The sequence below is a fragment of the Bubalus kerabau genome, chromosome 3 (genome assembly GCF_029407905.1).
Source record: "Bubalus kerabau isolate K-KA32 ecotype Philippines breed swamp buffalo chromosome 3, PCC_UOA_SB_1v2, whole genome shotgun sequence".
Classification (NCBI taxonomy): Eukaryota; Metazoa; Chordata; class Mammalia; order Artiodactyla; family Bovidae; genus Bubalus; species Bubalus kerabau.
The window spans coordinates 169395165-169408689 of NC_073626.1; the positions used below are offsets into that span (position 1 = coordinate 169395165).

Sequence of the window (13525 nt, forward strand, 5' to 3'; positions counted from 1 at the left end):
CTGTGTACACCAGGACCCTTTCTGTACAAAGTGATTCAACAATAACGTATTGATGACAGTGGATAAAATGCTGGGTGGAAGATCTCTAGAGCTTATTCATCTTGCATAATAGAAGCTTTACGCCCTTTGATTAGTAATTTCCCATTTTCCCCTCCCACCACCCATGCTGAATTTTACATGACTCACCCGAGATCCCTTTTCAGGAAAGCACTGGCAAAGAGAGCAATCTCTTCCTCCACAGAGACCAATAAACTTCTTTCCACCCTAGAAAGTGAAGCATTGATTTAGTTGACCGGTATTCATCACCTAGCTGGGTACACGATATATACATTAAAACAAGTACTCTTGGTTTTTCTAACTCATGAGAAGTTCACAGTACAGTTTTATCTCTGAGTCTCTGGAAAGACTAATACTGATATACAAAAAGGCAAAGAACTTACACTGTGGCTTGATAATCACATGTTGATGAATTGGTAGTTTGGGATTGACATATATATGCTACTGATACTATGTATAAAATAGATAACTAGTGAAAACCTACTTTATAACTTAGGAAACTACTCAGTGCTCTGTGGTGACCTAAATGGGAAGGAAATCCGAAAAAGAAGGGATACATGTATACATATAGCTGATTCACTTTGCTGTACAGCAGAAACTAATAAAACATTGCAAAGCAACTATACTCAAAAATAATTAATTAAAAATTTTTTGTAAAGAGTTGATTATGTGAGCAGAATAAAAGTTTACATGAACTAGGATTTTTTTTTTAAAAGACCTCCTTTGAAGTCATTTATGTTTAACCAGAAACTTCTATGATTTGTCTCTCTCGGTAAGAGTTTGTTTACCAAGTTGTGAACAATTTCAGAATGTTAACTATGTAGCTGGGAAAACCGCACGTACACCACGGTGTCTAATTTAAATTATAAGAGTGACTTTTCTTCCAAGACTCTCTTCCTGCACCTCCGGGATCAGCTAGGGCGTGCGTCCCCCAGGGAGGCCCTCGTGGGTCAGCACTGCTCTCATAGTCTTGCACTTGAATTACGACTCTTCCTCCTACAGCTTGCTGACACCCCAAGACGGCTCCTCTGACATGTCTCTCAAACCGAAAGCTTCTGAACTTGAGTAATTTGCTCCTTTTCCCCACTTCTAGCTAGCTTTTCTACCACGCTCTTTAGAAAGTTAAATTACAACATGATCACATATTTTCTTAACTCTAACCCATCCTACACACACACACACACACACACACACACCTATAGGAAGAATCACAAACCCTCATTATGTACATGGTGTGTCTTCAGTCACTTACAACCCAGAGGGATGGAATGGGGAGGGAGGAGGGAGGAGGGTTCAGGATGGGGAACACATGTATACCTGTGGCGGATTCATTTTGATATTTGGCAAAACTAATACAATTATGTAAAGTTTAAAAAATAAATAAATAAATAAATAAAAAGTAGAGTCATAGGAATGGTGTCCATAGGAGATCCTTAATGACAGCCAGAATGGCATTCCTGCAGTGAAAACACACTGAGCATTGATTCGTTCATGGTGGTCAGGGCTGCATGTTGAGAGGGAAGAGGTGGTTCATCAGCTCTCGGTGCTGGGAACTGAGGGTACGGACAGGACCACGTGCATCCTGATAAGTCGCTTCAGTTGTGTCCAACTCTTTGATGGGCTGTAGCCCACCAGGCTCCTCTGTCCATGGGAAGAATACTGGAATGGGTTGCCATGCCCTCCTCCAGGGGATCTTCCTGACCCAGGGACTGAACCTGTGTCTCTTGCATCTCCTGCATTGGCAGGTGGGTTCTTTATCACTCGTGCCATCTGGGAAGCCCCAGATAGGGCCACACACTTCTATAATTAACAGATCTTTTAAAACTAACAACAGTGTAAACTTTAGCCTTTAGACCAACACATAATGAGGAAACACCACACAACTGAACCAGTACGTACTGTTCTCTTTTTTAAAATTGGGGTATATTTGCTTTACAATGATGTTGTGTTAGTTTCTGCTGTATGACAAAGTGAATCAGCTATAAGTCAGTTCAGTAGCTCAGTAATGTCCGACTCTTTGCGACCCCATGGACTGCAGCACACCAGGATTCCCTGTCCATCTGCAACTCCCGGAGCTTGCTCAAACTCATGCTCACTCCACTGAGTCAGTGATGCCCTCCAACCATCTCATCCTCTGTAGTCCCCTTCTCCTCCTGGCCTCAATCTTTCCCAGTCTTTTCCAATGAGTCAGTTCTTCGCATCAGGTAGCCAAAGTACTGGAGCTTCAGCTTCGGCATCAGTCCTTGCAATGAATCAGCTATATGTATACATACATCCCCTTCCTGTGGCTTTCCCACGGCCTCTTCCCATTCCCGCCCCCTCCAGGTCACCACAGAGCACCCAGCTGAGCTCCTTGTGCTATGTAGCAGGTTCCCACTAGCTATCTGTTTTATATATGACAGTGCACATTTGTCAATCTCAATCTCCAATTTATCCCCTCCCCTGTGTCTATGTGTCTCTTCTCTATGTCTGCATCTCTATTCCTGCCCTGGAACTAGGTTTATCTGTACCACTTCTCTAGATTCCACATATATGCATTAATATACAAAACTTGTTTTTCTCTTGGGGACCTAATTAAGCTTAAAAGATTCTGCACAGCAATATGCACAGTTCAGATAGAAGATATGTATATACATAAATATACTATACATAAATATACAAACACACTTATGTAAAACATACATGAGTATACAGGTATATGTATGAAATGCACAAATGTATACATATCCCCTTCATTACATATACATGTACAAAAGTATACAGTCCCATATACATACACAAGTGTATATGTATATGTGATGTGAGGGCAAGGAGTCTAAGTGGCATATTTTTCTTTTCAATCATACGATTAAGACCTCTTTTTTCTTGAAAAATATGCTCAGAAACAATAAAATATTTTGATTAATCATTAATTAAAATATATTTTTATAAACATAACTCTTATGGGTCATTGAAAAATACATAAAAATTTGAATCTTGACAAGAGCTAAGGAATTAGATAATTTAAGTTAAAAAATGTAATTGAAGTTTCAGAAACATATACCTCTTGAGCTTTGGGTAACACTGTTATCTATGAATGCAGAAATGTTAAGTTCAAAACCCTGATAAGGTAAAAAAAAATAATCAAATGCTCAGGGCCGGGTCAGGACAGCATGAAAGCACTTAAAATAACTATTCTGAACATTTGGGTTCATTTAAGGTTGGGATGTGTTCGGTGAAATACCAAAACAACCAGAGAAAAAAGAAGGTCAGTTGATTAGATGGTTTGATAATAGAGGCAAGTTTGTTATTTTTTAAACTTTATTACGCTAATATTACGGAGATGTTTGTAGCAAAATTACATTTCAGAGAAGAATCAGTTTAAAGTAGATTAGTAGAATTCTAATAAAGAAACACATATAAAACTTCAACTTGGACCAATAAAAGAAAAAAGCAAGAGGCAATTTTAGTCCCTACAAAGTTCTTCTACATCAGACATATCCCAACAAACATCACTTTAAAGGAGGGAGGCATCTATAAAGGAAGAAACTGTACCTCAGAACCAGATTGTATAACCCCATTAAAAAGAGATAAAGACAGTATCTCAGACAAGTCAACATTCAAAATACAAACCACATTCTCTGGGAATATACTAGCATTCTCAAAAACCAACATTGCTCTTCAAAGAGAAAAAATAAAACTCACTATCTGTTTTATCCCAGATATTTTAAACAAATATTTGTTGCATAGAAAGTTCAAAAAAACATTTTACTAATTTCTAGATTAATGATCTGTCCTGCATTTGTGCTTTTATGGGTTTTTTTTTTTTAAACAAATAACATATGTACATGATAATTCAATCAGTTCAAAACAGTGTAATGGAAAAAGAAATTTTCTCTTCTAACTCTGGTCCCCAGTTCCTTCTCCTAAAGATAACTGCTCACCTCAACTCCATGTCTGGGAATTTATGAGCATATTAATACACAATGACCAAACACACACACACACACACTTTTGGTGATTTTGTCCTTGTTTTGCTTTTATGCAAAAGGTATATTTCTTTCTACCTTGCTTTTCTCACTTATGTCTTCAAAGTCATTCCGAATTACTGCATATGGCTACCCATTAAACAAAGTATTGGGTTGGCCAAAAAGTTCACTTGGGTTTCTCTATAACATCTTACAGAAAAACCCAAATGGACTTTTTGGCCAACTCAATATTATAACTTATTTAGCTAGTCCTTATTAAAGGACGTTTAATTATCTCCCCTCTGGCTTCTGAATGCTACCTTTAAACTAATATTCTTGTGCATATATATTCATCCACGTCAGAATAAATATATACGATAAATTTCAAATAGGGAAATTGCTATGTCAATAGGCACATGCATTTAAAATCCTGATAGATGATGCCAAATTGACTTCCCACGGAGATTTTATCAATTTATATCTCTATCTTTAAAATCCATCTACAGTACAGTCTCGCTCTGGGGAAATCTCTAGAATCTCTGCACACCAGAAGCTGGCAGGAAGAGCCAAGATAGAATAATCTTTGTTCGGGTGTTATATGCACTCATACGAAACATAAAGAAGTGAAGGACGTACAATTTAGCACTCTATAGACTTTTATAATAGAAAAAAAGAACATAATACAAAAGAAACTTTAAAAAGTCAGGTAAGAGGACAAATAATCCACAAACATATATTTCAGTGTGTTTCGGTTCATTATTTGAGGTGATGCTCTGAAATGCCTGTGAACTAAGCTGGGCAGGTTTTATCAAGTCCACTTCCCATAGGAGAAAACTGAGTCTTGAATAGGTTATGAGATGAATCACTGGCAGAGGAACCCAGGGCATCCTATTCTTTAATGCATGTGCTTTCTGGTCCTGACTAAAAGAGAAAGGAGAATGAATGGCAACTCTCTATTTTGATTCACTTTGAAAAGACCTATGATAACTTGAATCACAGAAGCTGGACTGGATAGGTCCAAGCTACAGGATGGATAGACAGAGATGTATTTATTAGCGTGATTTAAACCAGTCTGACTGTCTCAAGATCAACCTGAATACAGATTGCCTCCAAAAGGATTTCCTAGAAGTGTCTGAAGTTGGGTATAATCACTTAGATTCTCTAGAGAGGAACAGAACAGAATGTTCGAGGCTTATCCTTCTCCTGAGTTAAAATGTTCAAATTTAATTTTATACTTCTTGATTTAATCTTGTAATGGCCCAGCTGCTTCCTTCTGCCCTCTGAAAAAAGTTTTTAAAATAGTTCTGTTATAAAACAAAGAAATGTCTAATACCTAGGCAATTTTATACGTCTTGATGGTAGGATATAAAAGAAATCTCACAGCCCACTTAATCCAACACTTCCATTTTACAAATGAGAAAAAAATCCCCAGAGAGTGACTTGTTTAAAAGTATAATAAAGAAAGAACAACAAACAAAACCCAAAGGTAGCTGAAGGAAAGAAACGTAAAGATCAAAACTGAAATAAATGAAATAGAGACAAGAAAACAATAGAAAAGATCAATGAAACTGAAAACTGGTTCTTTGAAAATGTAAACAAAATTGAGAAACCTTTAGCCAGACTCATCGAGAAAAAAAGGAGAGGGCTCAAATCAGTAAAATTAAAAATGAAAAAGAAGTCACAACTGACACACGAACAAAGGATCATAAAAGTCTACTACAGGCCAATAAATTGGGCAACTTGGAAGAAATGGATAAATTCTTAGAAAGGTACAATCTCCCAAGACTGAACCAGGAAGAAATAGAAAATATGAAAGATCAATTACATGTACTAAAATTGAATCTGTGACTAAAATAATCTCAACAAACAAAAAGTCCACAACCAGATGGCTTCACAGGGAAATTCTACCAAACATTCAGAGAAGAGATGACACCTATCCTTCTGAAACTATCCCAAAACATTACAGAGGAGGAAACACTTCTGAACTCATTCTATAAGGCCACCATCACCCTGATATCTAAACCAGATGAAGATATCACAAAAAATTAAATTATAGGCCAATATCTCTAATGAACATAGATGCAAAATTCTCAACAAAATACCAGCAAACCAACTCCAACAATATATTAAAAGGCTTACACATCATGATCAAGTGGGATTTATTTATCCAAGGAATGCAAAGATTTTTTCAAAATCTGCCTGCAAATCAACCAACGTGATAAACCCCATTTACATATTGAAGAATAAAAATCATATGATTATCTCAATAGATGTAGAAAAAGCTTTTGATAAAATTCATCATCCACTTATGAGCTAAAAAAAAAAAAAAACTCTCCAAAAAGTGGGCATAAAGGGAACATACTTCATAAAAGGGGCTATACTGGTGAGGAGATACAACTGAATATGTCCCTCTCTCCCTTCCTTCCCTCGTTGGGCTGCCTTGGAATGAAAATGTAAATAATTCAATGAAAGGCAGGCGATTGTAGCCCAAAGGCAATGGCAACCCACTCCAGTACTCTTGCCTGGAAAATCCCATGGACGGAGGAGCGTGGTAGGCTACAGTCCATGGGGTTGCAAAGAGTCGGACATGACTGAGTGACTTCACTTCATGACAAACCCAAAGCTAACATCATACTCAATGGTGAAAACCTGAAAATATTTCCTCTAATATCAGGAACAAGACAAGCATGCCCATGCTTGCCACTTACACCTAATACAGTTTTGAAAGTCCTGTCACAGGAATCAGAAAAGAAAAAGAAATAAAAAGAATCCAAATTGGAAAAGAAGAAATAAAACTGTCACTGTTTGCATATGACATGATACTATGCATAGAAAATCCTAAAGATGTCACCAAAAAACTATGAATTTAGTAAAGTTATAGGATAAAAATCAACACAGAGAAAAATCTCTTGCATCTCCATACATTAACAACAAAATATCAGAAAGATAAATTAAGGAAATAATCCCACTTACCATCGTATCAAAAAGAATAAAGTGCCCAGGAATAAACCTACCTGAAAAGGCAAAAAACCTGTACTCTGAAAACTATAAGACACTGATGAAAGAAATCAAAGACAACACAAATAGATGGAAAGATATATTATGTTCTTGGATTGCAAGCATCAATACTGTTAAAAGAACCACACTAATCAAGGCAATCTACAGATTCAGTGCAATCCCTATCAAATTATCAACGGTATTTTTTCACAGAACTAGAACAAACATTTTTTTTTAATTTGTATGGAAACACATAAAACCCCGAATAGCCAAAACAGTCTTGAGAAGAACAGACTGGAGGAATCATTCTCCCTGAATTCAGGTTATACTACAAAGTGACAATAATCAAAACAGTATGGCACTGGCACAAAAGCAGACATATACATCAAAGGAACAGGATAGAAAGTTCAGAAATACAATCATGAACTTATGGTCAATTAATCTACAACGAGAATACACAATATAGAAAAGAGAATCTCTTCAATAAGTGTTACTGGGAAAACTGGACAGCTACATGTAAAAGAATGAATTGAGAACATTCCCTAATACCATGTACAAAAATAAACTCAAAACAGATTATTGACCTAAAAGACAGGATAGTATAAAACTCCTGGACGAAAATATAGGCAGAACTCTCTTTGACATGAGTTGCAGCAAAATTTTCTTGGATCCGTATCCTAGAGTAATGGAAATAAAAACCAAAATAAACAAATGGGACCTATTTAAACTTAAAATATTTTACACATCAAAGGAAACCATAAACAAATTGAAAAAAACAACCTACTGGCTGGGAGAAAATATTTACAAATGATGCTACCAATAAGGGATTAATTTCCAAAATAGACAAAGAGCTCATACAGCTTAATACAAAAAAAAAAAAAAAGCAAAAACCAAAAACAAATGCTAACAACCAAATAAAAAATGGGTAGAAGACCTAAACAGACATTTCTACAAAGAAGATACACAAGTGGCCAACATGCATATGAAAAGATGCTCAATATCACTAATCATTAGAGAAATGCAAATCAAAACTACAATAAGGTATCACCTCACACCAGTCAGAATGGCCATCATCAAAAACTCTACAAATAATAGATGCTGGAGAGTGTGTGGAGAAATGGGAATCTTCCTATATTGCTGTTGGGAATGCAAATTGGTGTAGGCAGTATGAATAACAATATAGAAGTCCCTAAAAAGCTGAAAATAGAGTTACTGTGTGATCCTGCAACCCCAATCCTGGGCATATATCCAAAGAAAACTCTAATTCAAAAAGGCAAATGCAACAAAATATTCACAGCAGCTCTGTTTATGATAGCCAAGACATGGAATCAACCTAAATGTCCATCAGCAGATGAATGGATAAAGAAGATGTGATATTATATGCATATATATATATACACATATATACAATGAAATGTGTGTATATATACATATACATAATGGAATACTACTCAGCCATATAAAAGAATGAAATAATGCCATTTGCAGCAACATGGATAGAGATTATCGATGAAGTAAGTGAAGCTAAGTAAGTCAGACAGAGAAAGATACCATATGATCTCAGTCACATGTGGAATCTAAAAAAATGATACTAATGAACGTATTTACAAAACAGAAATAGACTCAGAGACATAGAAAGCAAACTTATGGTTACCAAAGGTGTGGGGGAGATAAATTAGAAGTTTGGGATTAACATAAACACATCATTATACCTAATATAAACAATAAGATTTTACTGTATACCACAGGGAACTATATTCAATATCTTGTGATAACCTATAATAGAGAAGAATCAAGAGGCAGATAGATAGAGATATATAACTGAATCATTTTTCTTTTAGTTCTGAAACTAACACAACATTGTAAATTAACTATACTTCAATTTAAAAAAATGGTTTAAGACAGTATAATAAAAGTAATGCATTCAGTAAAGTAAATTTTCAACATGGAATCAGAGCTCATTAATGGACTTACCCCATATGCATATTGTACAGAAAACAGAATAAGTATGAGTGACCTATAAGAAAACAAAAATGCAGATTAATTTAAACTGTCAGGTTTTGTGCAAAACAAACTAAAAAGCAAAAGGACATAGGAATTAACTCCAGAAAGGTTTTTTTTAAAGTTTCTAATAGGCTACTATCACCAACTGATGGTCATCAGTGACCAGATAAATGTTACCCTCTCTCCAGATAGCATCACCATATTTCCTCTTTTTAATCAATCAAGAAGTATGCACACCCTTTAATATGGCCCTCACTGTGCTGGGTACCATAGGGACACTGGGAAAGTGAGACCTGGATGGATGGATACGTGAAGGGAGATGACTCTCAGAATAAAAACTAGAGGAGAGCAGGAAGCAAGCAGCTTTGCCCAGGAACTACTGCAAAGATTAAGGTATTCTGGATGCTGTTAAGTGGGAACAACCAGAAGGAGAGAGAATGGAAGAAACCTAACTGGGCTGAGGAGATGATTTGGGAAACAGTATGGAAAAAGCCTCCTTCCCATCACCCTCTCTTCCTTCATTGCCCATCAATACATGTTCATCAGCTTCAAAATTTTCCATATTTTTCACTATTTAACATTTCCCTGTCATAACTCCCAATATTTTTGTAGTCACTTTGAACAATCTCATTCTATTAATAGTTTGCTGCTGCTGCTGTAGCACATGACCACAAACTTGGTGACATAAAACAACAAAAATTCATTTTCTTATCATTCTAGAGGCCAGAAGTCTGAAATAGGTCTCATTGGCGGAAAAAAAAAAAAAAAAAAAAATCAAGATGTTGGCATGGCTGTGTCTCTTTTGAAGGCTCCAAGGGACACTCGGATTCCTTGCTTTTTCTGGATTCTAAAGGCTGCCTGCATTCCTTGGCTTGTGGTCCCTTCCACCTTCAAAGCCAGCAGTGACCAGTCAAGTCTCTCTCCCGCTACATCTCTCTGACCTCTGCTTGCATCATCACATCTCCTTCTCGACTCTCAATCTTCTGCCTCCCTCCTTCACTTGCAGTGCTTTAGTCCCTCAATTGTGCCCGACTCTTTGCGACCCCACGGACTGTAGCCTGCGAGGCTCTTCATGTCCATGGGATTTTCCAGGCAAGAGTATTGGAGTAGGTTGCCATTTCTTTCTCCAGGGGATCTTCCCGATCAGGGATAGAACACGAGTCTCCTGCATTGCAGGCGGATTCTTTACCACCTGAGCCACCAGGGAAGCCAAAAGGGGACACTGCAGCTGAGTGGGCTGGGGGACCCTTGTGATTATACAGGGTCCCTCAGATAATCCAGGATAACTTCCCCATTGCACAGTCAGCTGATGAGCAACCTTAATTTCATCTATAACCATAATTCTCCCTTGCCACGTAACAGAACACATTCAGAGGTTCAAGGGCTTAGGGCGTGGACAGCTTTGGGGGGTCATCATTCTGCCTACCACACTCATGCAGTGCATTGTCCTAACTGCTATAACTGCTAGTTATAGGGACCCTGCAGCTCTGGACACGAGAAGGCTTTTGCTATTCAAACCCAGTGAATAGGAGAGCAAGAATCTGTGGCCTTGTACATTCTCCCACTGGGTGACTATGTGACTGCAATTCTGGAAGAGTAGAGAGAATTATTGCTTAATAAGAAAAATGCTGTTTAATGGAATGGCAGTGGGTAAAATTTATAGATTTCTGGAATACTTTGGTTTTTTGACACTCAGATAATTTATACCTATAAAACCAACACTGGGGAGAAATTCCCAAATAAAAGCCAGTGATCGTACTTGAGGACACTCACCAGGAATTGGTGGCCAAGAGCTTGTTGCACCTGAAAGGACACCTTACCAGTGCCATGTGCAAAATTACTTCATGTTCGAGTCTTGGCGCTCAACAAAAACGCTGCCAGTCTTCCCTTCTCTTCCAGAAGACTCTCATCTATAACTGAGGTTCTGTGTCCTGGGTTTAAAGTCTGTGTATGGCAAATATAAAATATCGTTTAAAACACGGTATGCATTACCACATCGAAAATAATTACTTTCATTATTCAGAGTTAGTGATGGAAATATTTTCTAAAGGGGAACTTCAATACTGTTTTGACATAACACTCTTTCCTTAGTGATGAGTAAACTGAATATATATCAATTTTTAATTCTTAGAAATAAAAATACCAAATCCTTTATTCATAAATACATTTTTCAAACATGAAAAGATATACGTATGTATATATGTAAAAGATAAAACTTTTACAAAAATTATTGTTTCATTTTGTTACATGAAATTTTCTTCTATTTAGTCTTTTCTCTTAAAAATTCAAGCTAAAATTCACTCAAGTGCTTTTTTTTTAATTTTTAAAACTAAAAAGGAATCCCCTAGTATAGAAATGTACATTTTGCCTACAAAGAGCAAAGACATATAAACATGTTTTATGTAAAATGGTACCACATTTTGGCAGGTCATCAAAAAGTTAAACACAGAGTTACCATATGACATAGCATATTTCATTCCTAGGTATACACGCAAGAGAACTGACAAAATACGTTCATATGTAAACTTGTACATGAATATTTACAGCAGAATTATTTGTAATGGCCAAAAATGGGAACGACTCATGTCAGTTGATGACTAAGCAGCACGTGCTACATCTGCACAGTGAAATACTTGTTGTTGTTGTTGTTTACTCACTAAGTCGTGTCCAGCTCTTTTGAGACCCCATGCACTGTAGCCCTCCAGGCTCCCCTGTCCATGGGATTTCCCAGGCAAGGGCACTGCAGTGGGTAGCTGTTTCCTTCCCAGGGGATCTTCCCAACCCAGGGATTGAACCCTTGTCTCCTGCATGCAAGCAGATTCTCTACCACTGAGCCACCAGGGAAGTCGCACAATGGAATATTTGACCATAGGAAAGAATGAAGTACCAATGAGTGCTACAACATAGAGGAACCTTGAAAATGCGATGCCAAGTGAAAGAAATCACGTCCTGTATAATTCCATGTGTGTGAAATGTTGGAATAGGCATATCCATAGAGACAGAAAATATTAATAGATTAGTAATTATCAAAGGTTGGAGGAGGGGCGAATGGGAGGTATGGAGTTTTCTGGAGGGTAATGTGTTATGGATTTAGATAGGGTAATGGTTGCACAATATTATAAGTACACTAAAAACCACTGAATTATAAACTTTAAAAGAGTGAAAATGGTGTGTTTTATTTTTGAAACATCTCAATTTTAAAAAAGAAAAAATATCTTGACTCCAAGTACCATATACTTTGAAAAAAGCTCTCTTTGGCTCAAAGAATTTGAAATGTCTCATCTTTAAAACTTTGGCTTCTCTAAAGACCTGTACCTGTCAGAATTAAGTACAGAGAAGGAAATGGGAATGTAGAATGTTACAACTTAATTTTAAATTTCTAGATAAAATCTAGATAAACTCAATCAATGTTATATTTATGAGAGACTAGTTTTCCAAGTAAGCATTAGAATGATGTTCCTTGATAATTTCAAAACCAAGTAGAAACAGAATCATTTTGAGTGACTAGATCTTTTCCCATTTAGGAATGGGAAATCATTGATGTAGTTTTCTATTTGCCTTCTAGAAGCATGTCTCAATAAAACAAATTACTGTTTTAAGAGGAATACATAAATTGGCTTGAAACATTCAAACTGTATTTGATATTTCAGACAAATAGGAAACACAGTCAAAAATTAAAGAACACCAGAGGTATTTGCTTTTTAATCCCAAAATAGATACATCATGCAATTAGTCTGCCCACATAATGTGATAAAGTGTATCCCTCCCCCATTTCTATCCTGGTGCAATATAATTTTATACTTGAAAATCATATTAATCACTCCACTATACTTCTCTGCAACAAAAATATGTATATAAATTCAATATTTTCATTTATGATCATAAATTTCTGAGTCTTAAAAAATTTTTTCCTCCTGGGTTGACATTATTATGGTTATTAGTAGCATATATTCCAGAGAAGGCAATGGCATCCCACTCCAGTACTCTTTCCTGGAAAATCCCATGGATGGAGGAGCCTGGTGCGCTGCAGTCCATGGGGTCGCTAGGAGTCGGACACGATTGAACGACTTCACTTTCACTTTTCACTTTCATGCTTTGGAGAAGGAAATGGCAACCCACTCCAGTGTTCTTGCCTGGAGAATCCCAGGGATGGGGAAGCCTAATGGGCTGCCATCTATGGGGTCGCACAGAGTCGAACACGACTGATGTGACTTAGCAGCAGCAGCAGCATATAATTCATCCAAAAAAATAAGCATGTCTGTTGTTGTTGTTGTTTAGTTACTAAGTAAACGAGCTGCCAAAGGTAAAACAGTTTTGTTCACAGTTTTACCCGGAGCAAGCCTCAGATGACTATGTGCTCATCTCACGCATCTGTCTAGCCTGAAAACAAAGCCCCAGAGGAGTCACAGAGACTTTAGAACCACTCTCCTGGCTAGAGTGCTGCTCCCAAGTCACAGCTAAGCAGAGGCCCAGCTGGCTGTCAGCTGGACACCATGAACGATGGTGTGTACTGGACTCTA

At 37.1% G+C, this 13525-nt stretch overlaps 1 protein-coding gene across 1 annotated transcript in view; it reads right to left on the reverse strand.

The window, feature by feature from the left end:
• COL4A4 (collagen type IV alpha 4 chain) overlaps positions 1 to 13525 on the reverse strand; it is a 152746-nt gene that overhangs the window by 124576 nt on the left and 14645 nt on the right. The window contains exons 2-4 of the mRNA XM_055573635.1: positions 10779 to 10949; positions 8976 to 9018; positions 187 to 264 (exon numbers count right to left, since the gene is read on the reverse strand). Of these exons, the coding sequence (XP_055429610.1) occupies positions 187 to 264; positions 8976 to 9018; positions 10779 to 10834 (177 nt within the window). The 5' untranslated portion in view covers positions 10835 to 10949. The remainder of the gene's footprint in view (positions 1 to 186; positions 265 to 8975; positions 9019 to 10778; positions 10950 to 13525) is intronic.